This window comes from Clinocottus analis, unplaced genomic scaffold (genome assembly GCF_023055335.1).
Source record: "Clinocottus analis isolate CAN_PGR_092001 unplaced genomic scaffold, fCliAna1.0.p SCAF_2, whole genome shotgun sequence".
NCBI lineage: Eukaryota > Metazoa > Chordata > Actinopteri > Perciformes > Cottidae > Clinocottus > Clinocottus analis.
Genome location: NW_027175931.1, coordinates 24488766 through 24510950, shown reverse-complemented (window position 1 = coordinate 24510950; position 22185 = coordinate 24488766). Strand labels below are relative to the sequence as shown.

At 43.1% G+C, this 22185-nt stretch overlaps 2 protein-coding genes across 6 annotated transcripts; both read left to right on the top strand.

Moving 5' to 3' along the window:
- Window positions 1-2094: 2094 nt before the first annotated feature.
- On the top strand, window positions 2095-10427 carry srsf7a (serine and arginine rich splicing factor 7a). 4 transcript variants are annotated; one of them, XR_011077930.1, is made up of 8 exons: window positions 2095-2320; window positions 4323-4559; window positions 5343-5612; window positions 5841-5882; window positions 6090-6137; window positions 6769-6915; window positions 8211-8752; window positions 9604-10427. XR_011077930.1 is itself a non-coding variant. In XM_068584868.1 (7 exons), exons 2-7 carry the CDS (start codon window positions 4333-4335, stop codon window positions 9653-9655), a joined length of 786 nt encoding a protein of 261 aa, XP_068440969.1. In that variant the 5' UTR covers window positions 2095-2320; window positions 4323-4332; the 3' UTR covers window positions 9656-10427. The 4 variants fall into 4 exon arrangements, 3 of the variants coding, with proteins under 3 accessions (XP_068440969.1, XP_068440968.1, XP_068440970.1); XM_068584868.1 differs by lacking the exon at window positions 8211-8752; XM_068584867.1 differs by having other exon boundaries at window positions 8211-10427.
- Window positions 10428-11206: 779 nt separating this feature from the next.
- Window positions 11207-21437, top strand: LOC137790461 (heterogeneous nuclear ribonucleoprotein L-like). 2 transcript variants are annotated; one of them, XM_068584719.1, is made up of 14 exons: window positions 11207-11363; window positions 12322-12437; window positions 12560-12797; window positions 13359-13444; window positions 13789-13885; window positions 14118-14190; window positions 17196-17228; window positions 17706-17777; window positions 17964-18211; window positions 18676-18797; window positions 19097-19298; window positions 19384-19441; window positions 19564-19674; window positions 20822-21437. In XM_068584719.1, exons 1-14 carry the CDS (start codon window positions 11286-11288, stop codon window positions 20878-20880), a joined length of 1593 nt encoding a protein of 530 aa, XP_068440820.1. In that variant the 5' UTR covers window positions 11207-11285; the 3' UTR covers window positions 20881-21437. The 2 variants fall into 2 exon arrangements, with proteins under 2 accessions (XP_068440820.1, XP_068440819.1); XM_068584718.1 differs by having other exon boundaries at window positions 19564-19680.
- Window positions 21438-22185: the final 748 nt, after the last annotated feature.

The following is a 22185-nucleotide window of genomic DNA, read 5'->3' as shown; positions in this document are numbered from 1 at the left end:
TAAGATTTACATAGCTTTATAAGTATTCATATTTTCAGTTCACACACAGCCTTTCAGTGAAAAAGGCGAGCTGTAACAATATGTAGCTTTCACGTTTTAGAAACTAATCAAATGTTTTATTTGTAAAAATCTTGATCTAAGTAAGTATTTAAGTGAGTAATTGTAGTGGAGTAAACATGGCATGAAATAGAATGACTCAAGTAAAGTACAAGTAGCTGAAAATGTTGCTTAAATACAACATTTTCCTTTTTCTCTCTTTTGCAATTGGGTCATTGCAAAAAAATATTCATATATGGGTCTGATATATATATGAATGAAAAAGCTCTCAATCTCACTACCAGTCTCCTGCAGTTGAACGGCTCGACTTTGGAACAACAAAGACAGAAGATTGCAGGTCACACTCATGTCCGCATGTTAGAAACACAAGACCCAAATCTCATACATGCCTTCATGTGACTACAACAGTTCTGAAAAACAATAAACACAAAGAAAAGTAAGTTGTTGCACTTGGAATGAGCAGAAGTCTGAGAAGAAGGATGAGGATATCCTCAGTTATTTTTCTCAAAAATTCTGAATGATTTGCCTACCCATACTAAATACAGAATATCTCATCAACCATAAGGGATATTTCAATCATTTCAAAAGGTATAATATACAGAAAACACTTAAGAGGTTCATGTAGCACTACATGTGTTACTGTTTTATTGGATGATGATAGAACACTGAAAAAAAAGTATTCCCTCTTTTTAATTATGCATATCATCGCTATGTGTTAACAGTATCTCTGCAAAGTTTGACTTTGATGAAATTAAGTTAAATATTTGTAGTAATTAATTTAGTGCACATTTCGTGAACTGAAGTTTTAGGTCCGTTGAGAGCCAAAATGCCCTAACTTTCTGGGTCCACAACAGAGGGGCTCTCCCAAGCTGAGGCACATACCAAGCAGGACCGTGTGGAATATCGGTTTATCCATAAGTCAGTCATATTTCAGTTTTTGGCTGGAATTTGGTTGATATCTTGCTGAGGCTTTGTCTCACGAGGGATTTGGCTTGTGAGGCATCAAGCTAGGAATATAAAAATTAATATTTCCGTAACTTTGGGAGCTCTCTTGAGTCAGTTCTGGGTCCTCTCAAGTCATATTTATGTTTTATGTTAATATTTATGGTTGAATTGTGTACATGTAACATGTAAATGGACGTATATGCTCTTGTAAGGCCAGGCTGTGCAGTTTTTTTGCGATGTGACATCAGTGGCTCTGGTATCGATTCCTTGGAGACTGAGGAAGAGCTCCTGATGAAGAATTCAGGCGCTGTGGCTCATCAGGGACAATTTATTTTTTGCATCACACTTTTTGTAATTGTATGTTTACATTGGAACGTTGGATGAAGCCAGGTTCTATATGATGGTTTTGTTTTGATGACATATTAGAGTCAAAGTGTTTTACAGAGAAGGTTTTACCCAACTTCTTGTATCACTCCATAAATCCGAAAATATTGCCATCAAAATAATCTTGGTCATGTTTTTAGGAATAAAATAAAATGACACGTCAACAAATCTTGAAACTTACCCAGACCAGTTGTATACTACAATTAGGGCAATTATATTTTGTATTGCAAATGTTATATTCTAAAAAAAAAGAAGTGCAAATGGAGCCTTATTTCTAGTTAACTTTGGCCTAATGTTATGAGCCCATGAGAATAACCAGTTTGTATATTAAAAATTAAGTGATGGTGATACAATCAGATATGAATAAGAAATAGTTACAAAAAGATAACCTTAATTAGAAGTTGTTACTCGTTCTTCAATGAATCTTATATTTTAGTATTATCATATTTGATGTGTATCGTCTGGGTATGCTGAGTCAGTATTGATGTGTTTACTGCCCTCCAGTGGTCACTGATTACTTCAGCATTGAATGGTGCGGGGATTTATATTTTCGATAGCAAATGACAAAGGAATACAGATAATCAGTGTGTCCTTCATTATTCTTGCTGATGAACGTTGAATTTGTTGAAAAACAAATCTGTGGCACTTCACCGGAAGTGCGCCTTCTCCCCCCTCGCAGTGCGCAGATGCGGATGTGACGCAGTTAGTTTGTGGAGCAGTGTTCGCTTGTGATTCGTTTTTGGTTAACCCGGCCAAACTGTGGGACAAGCATGTGGAAGACCCGTTAATGTCCACGAGAGTGGCAATTTGGTTAATTCCTTCCGGAAAAAAAACATTCGTACATTTGTTTAATACCACCCTTTGTTGGAGGCGATTGAATTTCGTCTCTGCGTGCGTGGAGCTGAATCAGAAATCATCGCAACAGCGGGAGAAGGTAACGTTAGCTAACGCGTGCAGTCGCCATTGTTTTTGAGCAGGCGGAGAGCGAGGCCTTCTGCTAATTCCTCACGTTTGACCGTTTACATAACGTTACATGTGGACGTACACGCACACACCAAACCGATATATTGCTTATTTGAGACGAATAGTTATCTATGGAAACATAATTATATTTAGTGACGGGTTGGGGAGCTAGAAATGGCCCTATTGACTGTTGGTGAATCCAGCTAGCGCAACATGGACGAGCGTTAATCCGCGAATATTGTTTAACTAATGCTGTCTGAAGACGGGTGTCCTCCGCTGGAAGCAAATTGCGTTAATTATTATAGTAATATTTAATACACGTATTATTTCCCTCCCAATAATAGGTGGTCGGTTAATAAATAACCAAATTGCTCTGTACGCTAGTGATATAACCTTTAGGCTAGTTGTGTCTGTGAATGAAGTTGACACCGCTGAACGTAGCGAACCGGACGCGGTTGCATGTTTGAAAGGAGCGTTTAGGAGTCCGGTGTTTGGCGCGCTCACAGGCGCGCGTGAGCAGCGGAACACTATTGTAGCTCACGTGACCAAACGAGACGTCTTCCGGCTCGTCATCTAGTGTTCATATAATTTTACTTATTAACGGATACTTATAGCGTATTCTGGAAAGACTCCACTGTAAGTCAAAACAAGTCGTGTATTTGAAATTGTATCTATATTAAAATATCAAATTATTAACGGAATATAAATACAATCTAAAAATGTTTTTGTTGCATTTAACTCATTTATATATATATACATGTCGGCTAGTTCAAGTTAAATAACACTCATATTTTACATGATATTCTGATGTTTGCAGTGTTGCTTTCTCTTGAGAACCAAGGTTTAATAAAGAAAGGCAGCAGTCATGAGCTCAGAAATTTTTTCTGACATCTGAAACCAGCACCTGTGGTTGTATGTGTAAGAAGGGTTTTTGTTCGGCTTGTAAATGCAGTTGGACAAAATGATCTGTATTTAACATAATTGATGTCATGTTTATTAGGCTGAAGGTGACAGGCGTTCACAGTTGATCTCCTGTAATATTGCTTTAAATAATCTGATTTTCTCTATCCTCAAATTGATCATTGACAACGGTGAAACGTTTTCCAGAGATGATAATTCTACTTTAATTGGATCTAGAGCTTTTCAAAGTACTCAGAGATGCTTTACATAGGGCAGAGACAAACAGAATACATCATACAAGTGAAAAACAAATGAGCAAACCTAACAAATGGGAACATTTTTGGTTAAAAAAACAACTGCGGAATGGGTGCATGGGTTAACAGGTGGATGGTAGGGTGGAGGGTAGGGTGCATGGGTTAGCAGGTGGAGGGTAGGCTGCAGGGGTTAGCAGGTGGAGGGTAGGCTGCAGGGGTTAGCGGGTGGAGGGGTTAGCGGGTGGAGGGGTTAGCAGGTGGAGGCTAGGGGTTAGGACAAACTACGGCCCGTTGGGAGTTTTAATCTGTAGTATTATAATTATTCTAATTAAAATATATATACATTATTAATATTAGGCCTGGCACTGTGGGCGGGCCTGGCGAAGATAACGTCAAGCAGTAGTAACATTTAATTTTTACAGCTATAGCCCAAGACTCGCTGAGCGGAGCTACTTAACTGTCAGGATAGGGACTTCAGTCAAGGTTTCACATTTATAAAATTATACCACAGAACTGCATGCTGGGAAGTCCTGTCAAACTCCGTCGCAGAGAGTACATCAATGAGTTCAGGCTATCGGCCCGGTCCTCCACAATAATTTTTGTTCCTCATGTGGCCCCCTGGGAAAAATAATTGCCCACCCTTGGGTTAGGAGGTGAAGATGAGTTTGCTTGATTGATGGTAGGGTGAGAGTCTGATGTCAATGTCGCATTTTCCCAATGCTCCCAATATGATTTAAATTAGATTAAAGTAGGGACTAATTTTTGCCAATTAGCTTATGGATTAAAGCACTAATTATAACTTTTGCACATTCCCAACAGGCCAGGGAAAATGTCGCACCGTGACTCATCCTCCCGTAGTTCATCTCGGAACACCGACTGTAAAGTTTACGTGGGAGACTTGGGCAACGGTGCCGCCAAGGGGGAGCTGGAGCGAGCGTTCAGTTATTATGGCCCACTGAGAACCGTCTGGGTGGCCAGGAACCCACCTGGGTTCGCCTTTGTCGAGTTTGAGGATCCCAGAGATGCAGAAGATGCAGTGAAAGGCATGGATGGAAAGTAAGTAGATATCTTGAAATATTTCCGGTGTCCTCTGTTTTGTTCCTCTTTGTTTCTCTGCGCCAGATCAGTGTCATTTACGGTTCTCTTTCCTGTAGAACAGATTTACACCTTTATCTGTTATTGAACAAACTAAACGGCCATATTTTATTGATCGGGTCTACACACAGCTTGTCATTTATGTCTCTAAGTGGTTGCGCGAGTTCCGCCCTCATGCGCACAGACGCTTGCGTGCATGCAGGTGAGCACTGAGCACACGCACAGCAGCGGACAGAGAGCGTCGAAAAATGTCGCGTGAAAAGTAGACAACTAAGTTATATCTGCGTTTTAAACGCTCCCAGGTTGAAGATGGCATCAGTAGCTCTCCTGCAAGGAGCACCGGAGCAGCAATCTGAACGATGCTCTCTGAACTGAAAGTGAAACGAACCAAAGTGCTCGTGTCTTGTACCAACAATAAGCTGCTGGCTTCACACATTACAAAAGTACAAAGTACACGGACATAAAACTACACGGACATAAAACTAAGTCATTAATAAGTATATAGAGAAATGCCTGTACTGTCGGGTAAATGTTTAGTTTCGCCGTTAACAGGTTAAACTTGCGCATGCGCGACTCGCCGATTCTTGGCAATGGACTTGCACGTTCTCTCAGACAGAAACATACAGATTCCCCAATCAAATGTCAAACAGGAGACATGCCAAGCTTGTGTAAAAGACGACAGTGTAATATTGTTTGGGGTTTCTGTCCTCGTACCCTCCCTAACTGACTGTTCCTTTCCCCCAGGCTCCTCTGTGGTTCGCGTGTACGCGTGGAGTTGTCAACCGGCCTCTCCAGGAAGGGCCGCGGGCGCCCCAGCCGAAGGCAGTTCGACCCCACCGATCGGTGTTACCAGTGCGGGGACCGGGGCCACTACGCCTACGACTGCTACCGCTTTAGCAAGCGAGGAGGTCGCCGCAGCAGGTCTCGCTCTCGCTCCCGTTCCCGGTCTCGCTCCAGGTCCAGGTCCCGTGGGCGCCGTTATCACTCTCGTTCCCGCTCCCGCAGCCGCAGCCGGTAAGTCAGCACCGAAACACAGATGCTCCCACATAACAACCACATTAAACCCCACCTAATGGATCCAAGTCTTATTTAGATAGATGGTTCATTCACTCTGCAAAAAGACTGTGCCGACTAACGTCACAAAACTCTTTCAACATAATAATAATTGATACTGTAATGTTTATTCATGGATACCCAGGCAACAGAGGAGCCTTTTGTTTATCCCTTTTTGTACTTTCTCAGGAGCCGCCGTCGTTCTCCATCCTATTCCAGACGCAGGAGCAGGTAAGTTGATCTGCTATGGTAGTACAGTGCTTTTGTGCAGCAGAAGGGCGGGACCAATGATTAGTACATTACATTCCCTCAGGGATAACTCGTGCTTATCTCTTTTTTCTTTTTCTTTTCCCTCACTCTGGTAGTTAAATGCCTTAAGTGTTGGCATCGTTTCCACCAGAGCTGTAATTAAATCCCCTGTGCTTCCTGTAATGTCAGGTCCGGCTCCCCTACCCGCTCCAAGTCCAGGTCTCCAGTGAGAAGAAGGTAAGTCATGTGCGCAGCAGGCCTTTGCGCCGTAGTTAACACCGGCATATATCTGGCATGCGCCATTGCCGATGTTGTAAAGTACTGCTCTGAGAGAAGTGGAGTGATAAGTAGGAAGTAAAACTGTTTTGCTTTGGGATGTTTTCTGCTGAGGACTTATGTCTAGAAGAATATTATAATTATTTTGTTCTGTACACCTTTATTGATTGTTTGGTAAAACTGCCATGTAGAGAGAAGAAATCAGGAGTCAATTCAGTTTCACTGTAAAATACAAATGCTGCATCTCCAACAAACCCCTAAGAACTTGGATTTATCGACCCGAATCAACAGGATAGTAACAACATGGACCACTTTATTAAGTGCTGTGAAGAGGAATTTAGTTTTCAAATCTCAGTAGAAGATCTCATTGTACTGCAAAACCTTCCTGGCACAATGTTGGATCAACCAATTGGAGACTGCACGTCAAGATTTGGGGGTTGTGCACGCCTGCGAGCTTGTGCGACCGACCCACAACACCCTTCTTCGCTTCGGTTTGCAATGGTGTTTATATGTGTCTCTGCAGAAGTATAATTCCAGATTCTTCATCTAACAGCGGAGCACGTACATGTTTTTCACACGTCTCTCTCTCCAGTCGTTCAAGGTCTCGATCTCGGTCCGCCTCCGCGCCCAGAAGGCGCTCCACCTCTGCGCCCAGAAGGCGCTCCACCTCTGCGCCCAGAAGGCGCTCCACCTCCCGTTCCCGCTCACGAACCCCGACAGCCAATCACAAGAGGAGCAGGTAAATCCTCATTCTAGATGTCTCTCGTTCACTGGAACATGCCTGTTTTAATACATTTATAGTGCTTAGTCAGTGTTTTATCAAGACATTTTAGACGTTTAACACCTCAGCAGAAAAGAGCTCCAGTCAGGTCTAGATCAACCACTCCAGGTTTTATTATTTTTACACAACTGTGTTCCCGTTCCAGGAGAGGGTCAGTTATATTCTTAACAGAAGTAGGTGCTCCATCCTAGGCAGGGAATGGCTGTTTAAATAGACCCTCCTTCCACCCGAGAGTGCCGTGATGCCACCAGACAACTGCCGCCGACGGTGAGACGGACGAGCAGCGAGACCCCTTCGGCGGCGAGAGATTCTGCATCTTCTGCCTCTGCTGCTGGACAGTGGGGGAGGGGAGGAGGACAGTGACCCGGGCCCTCTGTCCGGTTTAGTGAAGTAATGATAGATGAAAGATTAGACCTCTCTCTCTCGCGTGCTCCCTTTTCCATCTCTTGGCGGCTCTGCACCGTTTTGGCTCGGTGTAGCTCTTACCGGCCCGACTTGACCTTGAAAACGGAGCACACGAGAAAGACACTCAGTTTATGATAGCATGATTTAGCAGCTAAAAACTAGTGAGATGCACCATATCCTCTGTACTCTTTTCCTTTTGATCTCAGCCACCATAGATGTAGCTTCATTCTACAGGAAATTAATTCAGGGCTGACAGAGCAAGCGGGACAATTGTATTTATTGTTTTTTAACAAGTGTTAAATAAAGACTGTCAAAGTAGGGCTGGGCGATAATTCAATATGATCATTTATTTGTTATCCCGATAATGTGTATAAATTGATAATAACAAGCACATACTGACTACTAATTTCTCAGGAAATCTGGTCAAACCCAGTTAAATCTATTTACTTAATCTGATATATCTGTATTTGTATGAAGAAGAAAGTGTACGTGTTGCACTTATGTTCTTCAGGAAATGTTAAAATACTTTTTTACTTGATTTATTTTATTCACACTGTAGTATACAAAAAACCGCCTTACCAAATGGTTATTTCATATAATTCTATTAACAGAAAAAAATGCTATATTGTGATATTTATAATTATTCCGGCCATATCGCCTAGCCCTTGGTCAGAGGTAGGATTGTAAATGTTTTTACCTTTTTCTTAAATTTAGATTCCCTCTCCTGAATTTGGCTAAATCAAGTGCACTCTAGCTGAACAAAAAAAAAAAAGACACCATTGGTGTGCATTTTTAAGTTAAGCATTTTTGCAGCACAGTTTTGTTTATTTTTCATATTTTCTTTAAAGCGTGTGGTGGGAGCTGAGCACTGCACTGACACCGCAGCTGACACCAGGCCCAGGGTCTGCCAGCTGGCGGTGTGCACGTCCTGCGGGAGGGTGACTAAGCGCTGACCTGAGATCAGCCTTCGCCTGCAGCCGGTGTTAGACAGCGAGAAAGAGGTCGACCTACCGACCGAACCCTCCCACACAGTGAAGGGGCGACCCAGTCTGTTCAACCGACGCACACGCTCAGACGAGAACCGTCCTCGCACACATACAGTCGCTCTACTAGAACCAGCCAGCCAGCCTTCAGACGTACCAGAGGGCCGACCCACACAGATCAGAGCTCGACCACTACCGTTTAAAATCCATTACCTACCTACCAGACCCCCTACCTACCAGAGTTCTTCGGCCTCTGTCTTAGCTTCTGAGCGTGAGAGTGAGAGCTGACGAGAGATCAGTCTTCAAGAGCCTTCGCAGCGCAGTGTCTCCAAGTTGTAGTCATCCGTCCTACAGTCCTTTCATCCTTCGCTTCTCTGTACTTGTTGTTTCTGCCACTGTCTCCAAAGGTAACCAAAAATCAATCCCCTGACAAGCTCATGTTCATAGTGAAAGAGAATGCATAGGGTTGGTGTAGTTCTGGGAATAAAACGTGATTGTCAAGCTAAAGGTGTGTGTGTGTGTGTGTGTGTGTGTGTGTGTGTGTGTGTGTGTGTGTGTGTGTGTGTGTGTGTGTGTGTGTGTGTGTGTGTGTGTGTGTGTGTGTGTGTGTGTGTGTGTGTGTGTGTGTGTGTGTGTGTGTGTGTGTGTGTGTGACAATTTTAGACTGCTTTACCATCCAAGTACAGTGGAAACCACTTGAGATGAATTGTTTCTATGTAGTAACAACGAGGTCCATTTCCACAGGACATACTGAAAATATATCTAAAATATATCACTAAGAGGTTTCCACTGTACTTGTTTAAGTGCTTAATTTCGGTATGATGATAATAATAATGCCCCCCCCCTTTTTTTGTGCTCGTAGACGCATAAGGATTAAGTTCTAAATTTCTCCTCGGATAAGTAACAATGCTAACAATCAGTCTTAGTTGCAGGTGAGGAGACCTGCGTCAGTTATTGCAGATTATTTTGTTGCCCTCGTGGGGAGGTTTGATTATAAATTTAGCTGTTTGACCCTGGACAGTTATTTCTTTGAAATACAAAGATTAGATTTTTGAAATATCTTGTTCTAGACATTAACATTTTTTGTTTTAGTGAGGCCAAAAGAGGTTTTCAGATACCATACAGTTTGGGGACTTTGTTATAAGGTGTACACTGTCAAGATGTTCAGTAATGTGTTATTTGTTTCTCTGTGTGTGTGTGTGTCTTGATCTTCCATCCTCCCCTGCGGCGAGCTAACCCCTCTCCCTTTCTGTTTCAGTCGCTCCCGTTCAGCAAGTCAACACCGAAGCCCCGCGGCAGCAGACGACTGAGTGAAGAAGACTAGTTAGTTTAACAGACAGACCCCTCCCTGCACCCTGTCTGTTTTTACAGCCCTACAGCAGCTTTTTTTTTTTTTACCTTTCCAATTAGTCCTAGAATTTTTTTTTTATAGTACATTTTTCCCCCAGGCCTACTCTTTGTGCAGCCTCAGATTGTTGAAGATTTAGTCAGTATAGCAGACAAAAATCTGTTACCATTTGATAGACATTGTTTTTCGGTGTTTCTGCTGCTGCATGTCTCATTTCTCCTCTGAAGTTGCGTATCATGTGTGAGAAGAAACATCCATGTTAGAGCAATGTCGAATGTTGCCGGTGACCTTTGGCAGCGATTGGCGCGGCTTGTACAGCAAAATTATTGTTGATGGAAGATAGGCCTAGTCGATGTGGTTCTCGAGGGTGAAGTCGCTGCGTTGAAAAACTTTAGTCCCTAAAATTTTTTGATTGAGTTAAATGCTGTTATAAGTTGCCGCTCGAGGCGGCTTAAGGAGGTAGTTGCCGGCCCGCATGCCTTTACATACAATGTCACATTCCTACTGTTTGTTGTTTCTGTGCTGCACTGCCCCTTTTTATGAGCCTGTTCACTGTGCTGAATAGATACCCTCCATGTGTTGATCTCCGATTTGTTCCAGTGTCTTTTTAATTTTAAGATATTATTCAGTGCTGATGTTTTATTTCTGTAAGGGCTGCTTTAACAGTTGTTCTGTTCCTGGCTTATATGGTAAGACAGTGGCCGTTTTATTTTTGAATAAACATCTTCAACATACTTTTGTTTTTATCGAGTTTACTTTTTGTAATTTCAAAATATATACTATATTTGTTCTCATTTCTTTGGATATACTTCCTGTGAAGTATTCATGACATCAGCAGTATATAGACTTTGTTTCATATTTTTATAGTGCGGTACTAGATGCAGATGCCATTGTTTTAGCTGTTCATCTGCATTTCTAAAGGACACGTTTTTAAACTGCAGGCATAAAAAAAATGATGCTACAAACTTAAAAAATAAAAATATCTTTGACAGTTTAGTTCAAAACAGCTCGATGGTTGAGATTTAGTACTAACTAAAAGCTAAAGGATAAGCTTTATTCGTAGTATTTGTATTGTTTTTTGCACATACACTGAAATAGACATGCAGATAAAATTAGGAAAACAAAGTTGGGCGGAAGTAAACAAAACATTGGACAGCTATATAGAGATAGGAAATATATCATAAAGTCATAGACTTAGTAACTTATCAGAGCACCACGTGGGATGAAACTATATTAATCATACATGCTCTGTACAGTCAACTACCTACATACTCATCTATTTTGTAAATCTTACATAATTGACTTGTAAATAGACGTATTTCTTATTTTATACTTGTTCATTGTTGCTCTGTGTATGTATGTTTTATTTATATGTAATGGATCTGATTCTGGTTCTGATTCTAAACGTAAAGCTTGTTACCGCTCCCCCATTGGCTGTTCCTCCAGACAACGGATAGATCGACGGCTGCCTCAGCCTATCACGGCCCGCGCGGCCGCTGTACTGGGCGTGGACACCCGACCGTCGTTTTTCTTGACTTTTCCGTCCATTTCAGTTTAGCGTCACTACCACCATCCTTTTTAACCGGGACAACATGGCTACTGCAGCGAGCCGTTACTACAGCGAGGACGGCAGGGCAACGAAACGACAGAAAACTGACGGAATGGCCACGGTGAGTCGTGTGCGCGAAAGCCGCAGTGGGAGATTAGTACAAGTTACCGGACGAACACGCGCGGCTCGGTCGCTGCGTTCGTGCTTGAATCCAGTCATTCAGGTGCGCGTTCGGCTAATAAAAAAAAGGTCACGACGCGTCACATGTAATTTAAGTGGGATGGTTTTGTCGTATTTTCTCAGCTTTGCACGTAATTACACACCCGGGCCTCAAAGGCTCCCCCTGTGCTGTGTGGCACCGGTGGGATCGTTTGAGGCGGGTGCTCCGACCGGGCCTCGCCTGAGCCCGGCTTTGTTCTCGCAGTTAGCTATATGCTAGCCGCGAGCTAACCGCTCTACATCGGGATAACGAGGCTGGCTAGCATCCGAGCAGCCGTTTGTTCACGCGGGGAAACATTTTACTGTAACGACACGTGTAGGTTTAAAGTAACGAACATGCATTGTTCAGGTGGAGAAAAGTGTATTAAATTAAACCTTAAAACCATGTGCGGCGATTAGTCCCCCCCCCCCAGCTGCAGCCCGAGGTTAGCTAATTAGCATGTTTTGACGTCAATACAAGACAAATAATAACCAATAGCAGCTGTAATCTCCACCTATTCAGAGGTGAAAAGCGTATTCCGAGTCGCTACTTAAGTAAAGGTAACCACCACACTGCTAATAAAGACTATTCAGTGTTTAGGTGTCTAAAGTAGAATACCTTATTAGTCCAACGGTCCTTGCCGACGTTTTACTATTATGTTTTCTTTGCTTAGTATTACTGCTATTAGTGTGTATGTTGCATTGCACTGCAATATTAATTTCCTTATCTTATAGTCATGTCTCTATACACTTTGTGGTCGTGTTGTTGGAGGAACAGACCACACGATTGCGTCAGAGGTCTCCGAAGCATGTGTGCACTTCAGATGTGTAAATATTTACACTGAACATGTCTGCTAATTCACCTGTTTTCTTTATCATAGGGCTATGAAGACCCACACAAGACCCTTCCATCTGTCGTGGTGCATGTCAGGGGGCTGGTGGACGGCGTTACGGAGGCTGATCTGGTGGAGGCCCTGCAAGAATTTGGAGCAATCAGGTAGAGGAAGAGAGCTGCTCCATTTGTTTTGGCAAACGCATAAAGTTAAAAGTACAACTGTAACAAGCAACCGGCTGCATTAGCCTCCTCATCTAACTGTTTTTTTTTATATACATATAAAGCTATGTCGTGGTGATGCCCAAGAAACGCCAGGCACTAGTGGAGTACGAAGACATGAATGGGGCATCTACAGCCGTGACCTATGCTGCAGACAACCAAGTATACATCGCCGGCCACCCGGCCTTCATCAACTACTCCACGAGCCAGAAGATCTCCAGGCCGGGAGACTCCGATGACTCTAGAAGTGTCAACAATGTTCTCCTGCTCACCATCATGAACCCCATCTACCCCATCACCTCGGTAAATGCACATATTTGTACTAGAATTGGGACGCTTCATCACATTTTTTTGCCTGTTTTTGATTCAAACAGAATAGTGGCAGCAATGTTATGGTTGCTTTTTGTGCCAGCTGGAGCAACTGTCATGGGTGTTGTTGAAATGTCAGCACTGTTCGTATTAAAGCTTGTGGTTTCTTACCCTAATTCTTTGCTGCTTCCCTGCAGACTACTATCAGAATTTGACATGCTGAAATATTAAAAGACATAACTGCAATTGTGTCTGTCAACCGCTTGGTATAAGAGGATGTCCATGTATTTTTCTGCTGCAATGTAAGGTATTTTAACATAAAGGGTCTGAGAGGATTCACTTGTTTTTTAGAGGCAGTCTAAAGAAAGGCATTTGTGGAACTGAAGTTGTTGGCACTGTTGTGATTGCTTTGTTTCTCCCTCAGAGGTTGTGGCTTCATATAGATTTCTGACTACTAGCAACCTAAATGTGTATGCAGCTCTGTTATGTTAAACAGAGATCCAATTTTCACGCTCTGAATTGTTATGCTCATGTTTGATCTTAACCTTTTCACAGGACGTCCTCTACACCATCTGCAACAACTGCGGGCCTGTCCAGAGAATCGTCATCTTCAGGAAGAACGGCGTCCAGGCAATGGTTGAATATCCTTTTTTCCCACGGGGTGCCACCCGACAGCAAATCTGATTGTCGATTACCACAAAATAGTTGTTGCTGTAGTTTTATCAGAGCGAACTTGTCTGGTGGGTTGTCAGTTTGAAACGCCTGTTCTAGAACATGTGGGCGTACGTCACAGATGCCAATGATAAAGCCCTGCTCATCATAGTGAACTGGCTAGTGGGTGGCGATCATCAGGAGGCATTTGTCATCATTTAATAAGTGCTCAATGGAGACCATGTGTGGTTGACACTCTTGTGTTTAAATCACCCCTCCTGTCGTAAAGAAAACCCTGGTACTTCCCAGTCTTGTTCTTAACTCCTGTCATTACGTTCGACTCCGTGCAAAGTGCCCAGCGAGCCAAGGCGTCGCTCAACGGAGCAGACATCTACTCCGGCTGCTGCACACTGAAGATCGAGTACGCCAAGGTAACGCTGCAATGCACGGCCAGTGTTCTTTAGCGAGATGGGTGTGTTGAACACAGAACACCTGCACAATATAATGCAAACGTACACCATAGCTTTGCTTGGAATGTTACCTTTCTGGGTTGACTTCATTCCTCACAATTGGATCAAAAATCTTCTATTGTTGTTTAAATGTGTATGAATAGACACTACTTTTGTTTATCTTCATGCATTCATATAAGTTATGTCTCCTCAGCCAACTCGTCTGAATGTGTTCAAGAATGACCAAGACACTTGGGACTACACAAACCCCAACCTCGGAGGCCCAGGTAAAACATCTGACACACTGCCCGACGTTAAGCTGCTACTGTGGGACGTTTCATTCATACTTTTCATTAATAATGCCACCAAATGGATTTGAATTCTGTCCAATGTGCTGATACGCAGGATTTTTCCTTTTGGGAAGAACGTGTGTGGCATTATGACTGAATTGTTGCTCTTGGGCTTACTTTCCGTTGTGCTTCGTACTTTTTTGATAACACACTACGGTCAGGGTTTGGGGGAAAGCAGGAGTGAGACGAGAATAATCAAGTTGGATTACTCAAAACAATCCAGCTGTGGAAATTATCATTTTGCCGTGAGATGTGAAACGAATACCCACAATTCCACGCCATATTCTGTGTTTAAGAGCTTAGCGGTGTGAAAAGAACGGCAGGAACACATTTGCAGAAAGATTACATTACTCGCGAGTCTCTCAGGTTGTGCGTCGCGTAATTTTTTAAAACTAGTTCAGCTTCATATCTCTTAAACATTGCCTTGATTTTGAATCCCTGCCTGTATGTCAGCTGATTCTTGATTTCCAAAATGTATTCTATTTAGTTGTTTTTTTTAAACCGGTTATAGTAAGTGTATGGGACTATCAAATATTAATCCTCTACAAACGACTGAATGAGGCTCCTGCTGAGTGATTGATTATGCAAAGTGTTTTCAATAGCATTGGCTGTTCCTGCCCTCCTGACCACACCGCTAAACGTCACATTTACTTAAGTTCAACAGGTTAGCAATGTTATATATTTTGTTTAAACAGTTAAGGAAACTTGCATTTTGACTTTGACGGATCCTGGTCTTTTCCACTGTCTAACTTGTACCTTTTTTTTTTTTTAAATTCACCCATTTTACTTGTTTTTAAACTTTACCAACAACATACTAAAGTCAACTATGTGGTCAGAGAACTGGCTCAAAAATGAGTTTGATAAAAAACAAAGTGGCTCTAACAAAAGAGCAGTTGGCCAAACTCAAACTTGCAGCCTTATTTTGAAGTGTGATTTGTCAAAGAAGTGAGGACAGAGGCATGGACCAGAACATCTGCAACACCATGTAACTCTTACCTCCTGATTAATGTGTGATGTCAGCAAGTCCAACAAAAACACGCACAGGACAGCGAGGCTGATACATGCTGACAACATCTCCACTCTGTAACCACCATCTCAAGTATCCACTTCTTCAGTGAGGACACAGCCACTATCATACAGAGGGCCAAATGTCCCCCGAGACACGAGGGGACAAACTACAAGACACCACCCATTCAACATGCCGATGTAGGACTGATATACCACTCACTCCTCGTCTCCGCATCCCAGCACAAGAGAAGAGCCACTTCTAGAGGGTGGTGGGGTACTGAGCTACACTTGAAGCCCTCACCTCTGGGTTTTTTCTTCCTCTTATCCATTTCGAGACACAAGCGAACGACACATTGAAAGCAGGCCAAAGCTTGCGTCTACAACCTCGCCCCTCCTCACTGTCTACACCAAACGGAGACTGATACCAGAGAAGACACAGCATCCACCCAAACAGAAGCTAGAGACTGACATCTCAGTACGACTGACCGCATACTGATACTAACCAGTCGTCATTTGCAAATGCCTCAGCTCCTCCTGTACTGATTTGGGCTGCGTTGGTGACCACAAAACCCATTCAAGCAACACACTCGCTGGCGCCCGCACCAACTGATCCAATAGATGACTCGCACCCCCGAATCGAGCTGTAGCCAGCCACATTGGAGTCAAAACCAGACAACTGATGAAGACGAGACACTGCTGACAACACCATCAAGCACACTCTGGGCCTTTTTTTTTAGTTTTAGTTTTATGTGTGTCTTCCCGAGTGGAATTCAGCTTTTCTCTCTTGCTCTTTCTCCTCATCTCCATCTTTTTCTCCCTCTGAGTTTCTTCCTACATGCATCCCTGTTTAGCTATTCCTTTTTTTTTTCTTTTGGTGCAGTTTTTTTCCTATTTATTCTAAAGTCTAGAACCTGTGTAACGCCTTCCATGTGATGCAGGTTTGGCAATTTGCGGCTAAGAGGAGCCAGCTTCCCAACTGAACTGTGCTCTATGGCAACCTCAAGGCCTCCCAGTGGGCGCTAAGCGGACTATTCCCAAAAAAAAAGGACAAAAGGGACGGAAACGGCCGACCAACCCACCCACCAATGGGCGTGTCAGCTTGATAAATCCAGGGAATCGATCCTGCGGTGGAGTTGTTTCCCCCAAAAGAGGAAATGGATAAGAGTGTGGGATGGATGGAATGAATTGAGTGGTGGAACTGCTGCAGCAAATATCTTCCTCCCCACTGTTTGTAAGCATGCAGTAAGTAAATCGAGACCCTCCCGGGGAACATAACTGCACAGCACCACATGACCCCAAAGCCCCAGCACCCAACATCGCCACACAAGACTGACATGCCTCCATTTCCCACCTGCCCCATCATACAGGCTAAATCTTTCTCTTTCTGGAAGAGGGTGTCGGTTGGGGTTCTGTCGGAGCCGGCGTTTCTCTAATGTCACTCAAACCTGCTGTATGTCTGTTCACTGCGTCACATCTGGTCCCAGGAGTCTCATCTATACATGGTTCCCACAGCTCTCTTTGGGGAATTAAATCATGCTTTTAATCCGGTGTGTGAACTTGATATGATTTCATGTGGGATGTGCGTGGGCCATGACCAACCCTGTTCATTCAGAGGAGAGCGGTTCATCAGCAGCCACACTGGGCGCAGGTGTCCCAACGCTTCCAGCAGAAGCTTGTTGCCGAATGGCTTTTAGATTCTGTAAGAGTCTGGTTGGTCACCCACTGAGGTGCCAAGCCATCCTCATGTTTAATTAAAATAAATTTATATATAAAATCCTGAAGTGCAACTCAAATGAGGACACATTGTTTTGTCATGAGTGGTTTTACTGCTCCCTCCCAACATTCTATCGGGGGTAATTTCACATTTGCCCGAGAGAGAGACTCGTATGTACTCTTTCATTCTGATTGTGTATGACTATTGTGTACCTGTACAGATGGTGATGGAGATGGCAACGGCAGCAACCCAGGTATGTGTACGCGTACAGACTTTTACACATTGGATAAGCATTTCAAATGGCTTTTTTAAAAACATATTTAGGATAGGTGTATATATACACATAAGGCTTTTGCCTGTTCAGTCGTATATAAATAATTCAATGTATTGTTTGTGTAATGGCTGAATAAAACACTACTACTAAATTCTTACATTTTTCACCTAGATCAGCGTCCACCTCCACGTTTGTCATTTCCCACCCTTCCCACTTTATCAAAAAACTTTTACAAAAGCTCAGCTGTTCCTGCTGAGGTAGACGTTACTCTATCTAGACAATAGTTACCTGCTATGTTAATGTTCAAGGAACGTTACCCATGACAAATCATTTACTTAATTGCTATATTGTAAAAGCTCAGACATCCCATTGTCTTCTTTTCTCTTATCATATTTATCATTTTATTGATTTTCTACCTTTTTCCTGACCCCTTTCCTTTTGTCTCGCTGATCTCAGAGGATGTCAATGCCAACCCCAACAAACGCCAGCGGCAGCCTGCTCTGCTGGGAGACCACCCTCCAGAGTACGGTAAGGCTCTTCAGAGGACGGAGAGCAAACTGCTTCCGTCTGTACTCCCACAGGACTATGTAGATATGTCTGGATTATTAAACTTTCAATATTTTGCTGTATTAACTGGTCCTCCACACATTAAGATCATTCACATTAAGACCCGTTGTGTGTTCTCAAGTCATTTTCCGTTGCCTCGTCCTGCAGGTGGTGGCTACCACGGCTACGATGAGAGCTACGGGTCCCCGCCCTATGAGGGGCGTCGCATGGGTCCACCAATGAGGGGGCGCGGAGGCAGAAGCTACGGGCCGGGCTACGGGCCTCCTCCCCCTCCTCCTGGCGAGTACGGTGGCCACGCCGAGTCTCCGGTCGTCATGTTGTACGGCTTGGAGCCCGTCAAGATGAACGCCGACCGCGTCTTCAATATCTTTTGCCTCTACGGCAACGTGGAACGGGTCAGTATCCTGACAGTCCAGGTGTCCGTTAGTGCTGTGAAGGGCAAGGAGGATTTACAAGCTCCCTCGTTAGCAGCGCTGAAGTGCATGTATGCATTTCATGTGCAAATATCCACTTGAAATGCATACAAGACAATTATTGCATGAAGTGAAATAACACTTTGTAACTAATTCCATTTTGGAAATGGATGCGAGGAAAGGGGAGCTTATTATATTAAGTTACATAAGTTAGATTATGTGGCAAGAATTGTTAAAAAATAATAACTTCTCAACTGAAAATGGAACATTAAAGGAAAATTACTCTTTAATAATAAAAAAGTAGAGTAGTTGTGACATTAGTGGAGCTTTGCTGCGTGACTTTAAAATGTGCCTCCCCATAACCACACACACCCTTACCTCAAGCCATCACATCAAACCCAACAGATTGTATCTCCACTTGAATCCGGTCTTGTCCCCATTCACAGGTGAAGTTCATGAAGAGTAAGCCCGGGGCCGCCATGGTGGAAATGGGAGACTGCTATGCAGTGGACCGCGCCATCACTCACCTCAACAACAACTTCCTCTTCGGACAGAGACTGAATGTGTGGTGAGTTCACCCCGTCTGTCCCAGAAATCTCTGTTGTCCATTAGCATGGCTTACTCCCCCTGAAGTGCAATGCCTTGAGCAGATTAAACCTGCTGGTCTTATTCCAGATATGTAGGGGTTGAGCCGAACAAACAGCTAAAAGAAATAACGTGTGTCTGCACAACAGCCGCTAATAACTCCTTTAATAATATACAGCCCCTGTGTGCATGAGGTGTCCATAATCTATCCTCTACCGGTGTCGCTCCTGACTTTAGATGAAAAATGCAAGATTTTAAACTTATAACCCTCCCTTCCTGCAGCGTCTCCAAGCAGCAAGCCATCGTGCCCGGCCAGTGCTACGAGCTAGACGACGGCTCGAGCAGCTTCAAGGACTTCCACGGCTCCAGGAACAACCGGTTCACCTCGCCGGAGCAGGCGGCCAAAAACCGCATTCAGCACCCGAGCAACGTGTTGCACTTCTTCAACGCCCAGCCAGATGTCACGCCAGAGATCTTCACTCAGGTTTGTTTGTGTGTCCATTGAAAGCATCTTGAAAGAAAGCTGTGGCGCACACAGTCACTAATAGTACATGTTGTGTTCTTTACAGATTTGCGATGAGCTTGGTGTCAAGAGCCCCGTCAACGTCAAAATGTTCACAGGAAAGAGTAAGCTGCTTTGATTCTGCTTATTGAGCATATGCTTTTGTGAAGTTTAAAACTCTGAACATCTCCTGGAAAACTGTTTGCATCTGGACCGTGAGGTGTAATTGACTCCTAACCACCACCAGGTGGCGCAGCCCCCAGTGACCGCAGTGCCTCCGGTCTGCTGGAGTGGGAGTCGATCAACGATGCCATGGAGGCCCTGGCCCTGATGAACCACTTCCAGATGAAAAATGCAGGTACGGGTAAGACACCGAAACTGTTCCATGAACCTAAACTACACAAATTCAGTCTGAGAATGTGAATTTGAAAGAAATTCAAGGATCCGTGTTGTTGTTGTTGTTTGAGGTACATTACCTGTCAGTTTGAGGAGCAGACTCTTGTACCTGTACAGCGTTTATACGATTCAGATGCGTTAAGATGAGACTCTACCACTTAAGACCATTTATATTACAAAGTCATTGTAGGCTCATTAACTACTGTACATGTTTGAGGTACTTGTACTGTTCTCAAATATTTATATTATGTAACGTGTGTGTGTGTGTGTGTGTTCTATCGTGTTGCTTGTGGCTAGTGGAGTAAAAATGACAACATGCGCTGCTGAATTGTGGTGGAAAATAAGTATATCGTAGCGAGAAACGAAAATACTTGGGTTAAGTACAAGTACCTCAAACCTGTACTTAAGTGCAGTGCTTGAGTTAAAGTACTAGATTACATTTCACCAATGTCTAAAGGCTGAGTTACACTCGGGTTTTAAACAGAGACGCAAGCACGCAAGACACGCATGGCCGCCCTTGCGTGGTCAAATCGGCCATTTTGCCTGCTTCACCCCAAATGTCTGACTCTCAGTCAAAGCAACGCAGCCCACAAGGCTGTGATTGGTCCGCTAACCACGTCCTTTCTGAGTCTCTCATGTCCGGTTTCACAGCATCATATCTCTGTTTTTAAAAGCCACAGCAGAAACAGGAACAATGGATCCTGTTGAAGAACGTTTGGCTGAAGAGGTCCACAAATATGAGCATTTATAAAACCATCTGATGGAGTATCAGGACACAAAGATGGAGGTGAACTCCTGGAGGGAGATATCGTGAACGTCGACTCTAAACGCTCGTTGCGCCACCTGCTGGTCTGGAGTATGAAAAACACACAGGAACTATAAACCAACAGGAGTCCGTCGCTCCGACTGCGTGGCAGCAGCAGTTGTAGTTGCAGGAGTATAATTCAGCCTTAACTCAAATGAATCAGATTCTATCTAACCATCTAAACCAGAGCAGCAACAACAACATACCTGTGAGCATGTTGGATGGGAGGAAGAGCTCTTCCTCTCAGGGTGACGCTCCTTGAAGCCTCATCTCTCTCTCTCTCTCTCTCTCTCTCCCCCTCCAGCCGGTCCTTACCCGTACACCCTCAAACTGTGCTTCTCCACGGTTCAGCACGCCAACTGAGTGCAGCCCAGGAGCCAGTAGGACGAAGATTGGCCCACCATTCCCACGTTCACATGTACTTAGAACACGCTTGTAACACGCCTGGAGGAATTAGATTTTCAAAAAATGCTTCCAAAAATCCTGAGATGCGTTTTCACACTGCAATTGATCCATAAAGTGTAAGCTCCACATATTTGGTCTATTTTGCAGATTTAACGGATGCCAACAGGCATAAAATAAGTCGATATTGTAAGTAGATATTTATTCCCCAGATGTGTTTCTAGAGTATCAGTACCTGTGTGTCTTCAATATTAAGTTGTCCTTTTTACTTTTTTTGTATTCTGCTTCTACAGTGACCTGACATGAGAGAAAGTGTCTGAATGATTTGGTTTTATGCTCAGGTGGTTCAGCGGTAGTGGACAACATGCTTTTGTAAAAGTTTGTCTTTTGGAACTTTTATTATAGCACACTTTCTTTCCTTTGTTATTTTAATTGATGCCCATTCAGTTCTGTGTTTCCGTGTCAGATATGCAGATGAAGAATTGTTTTGTTCTAAGAAAATAAAAAAATAAATGTAATCTTGTGTTTATTCCACCGTCCTCCTGAAAGTGTTTCCTGTCGTTCAGTCGGAAAAATGAACCACTCACTTTATATAACAAATGCTCTAAAACAAACAAGATAGTTAGTGGGTTTGACTTTTTCATCTTGACATCATTCATGTGTTCTGAACAAATGTGTCCGTGATGGTTTACAAGAGCAGAATGTTCTTCAGTGATGTCTTTTTAATTCAGGATTATATAAAGTGTTTTATTTCATTATGAAACACTTTTGCTGTATTAATTAGATGCTATATGAGTTAAAACTAAAACTGGCGTGAGAGAACAAGAACAAAAGTGTTCTGCAGTCTCATGATCAAGAGTACAGAACGTACATGGTTCTGATATGAATCCAACGCATGGCTGCAAAAAATCCCCCAACTATAATAAGATATGATTGTTTGTGCAAATATGTGACGTAGTGCATGACCTGGCTTTCCTGCTGTTACTGTATCATTGCAGAGGACTGTTTAAATATATTATTTATATGCTGTAAAAACTTTGCAATTTGTCTGTAGGATATATATTTTGTGTGTGTATATATATATATATATATATATATATATATATATATATATATATATATAAAATTATGATATATATTTTGATATATTATATGATGTTGACCTCACCCTCTGACATCGTGCTGGTTCTGACCCGCTAAAAGCAGTTTCCCTTTTTACATGTTTACACGTATTTGGACAGTTATTCTTCCTCCATATTGAGGAAA

Excerpts from the sequence above, each read along its gene's own strand:
- srsf7a (XM_068584867.1), top strand. The coding sequence starts at position 4,333 with ATGTCGCACCGTGACTCATCCTCCCGTAGTTCATCTCGGAACACCGAC. Across the intron at positions 5,613-5,840 it reads CGCTCCCGCAGCCGCAGCCG|GAGCCGCCGTCGTTCTCCAT; the intron begins GTAAGTCAGCAC and ends GTACTTTCTCAG. Across the intron at positions 6,916-8,210 it reads GCCAATCACAAGAGGAGCAG|CGTGTGGTGGGAGCTGAGCA; the intron begins GTAAATCCTCAT and ends TTTTCTTTAAAG.
- LOC137790461 (XM_068584718.1), top strand. The coding sequence starts at position 11,286 with ATGGCTACTGCAGCGAGCCGTTACTACAGCGAGGACGGCAGGGCAACG. Across the intron at positions 12,798-13,358 it reads CCATCTACCCCATCACCTCG|GACGTCCTCTACACCATCTG; the intron begins GTAAATGCACAT and ends ACCTTTTCACAG. Across the intron at positions 17,229-17,705 it reads TGGCAACGGCAGCAACCCAG|AGGATGTCAATGCCAACCCC; the intron begins GTATGTGTACGC and ends CGCTGATCTCAG.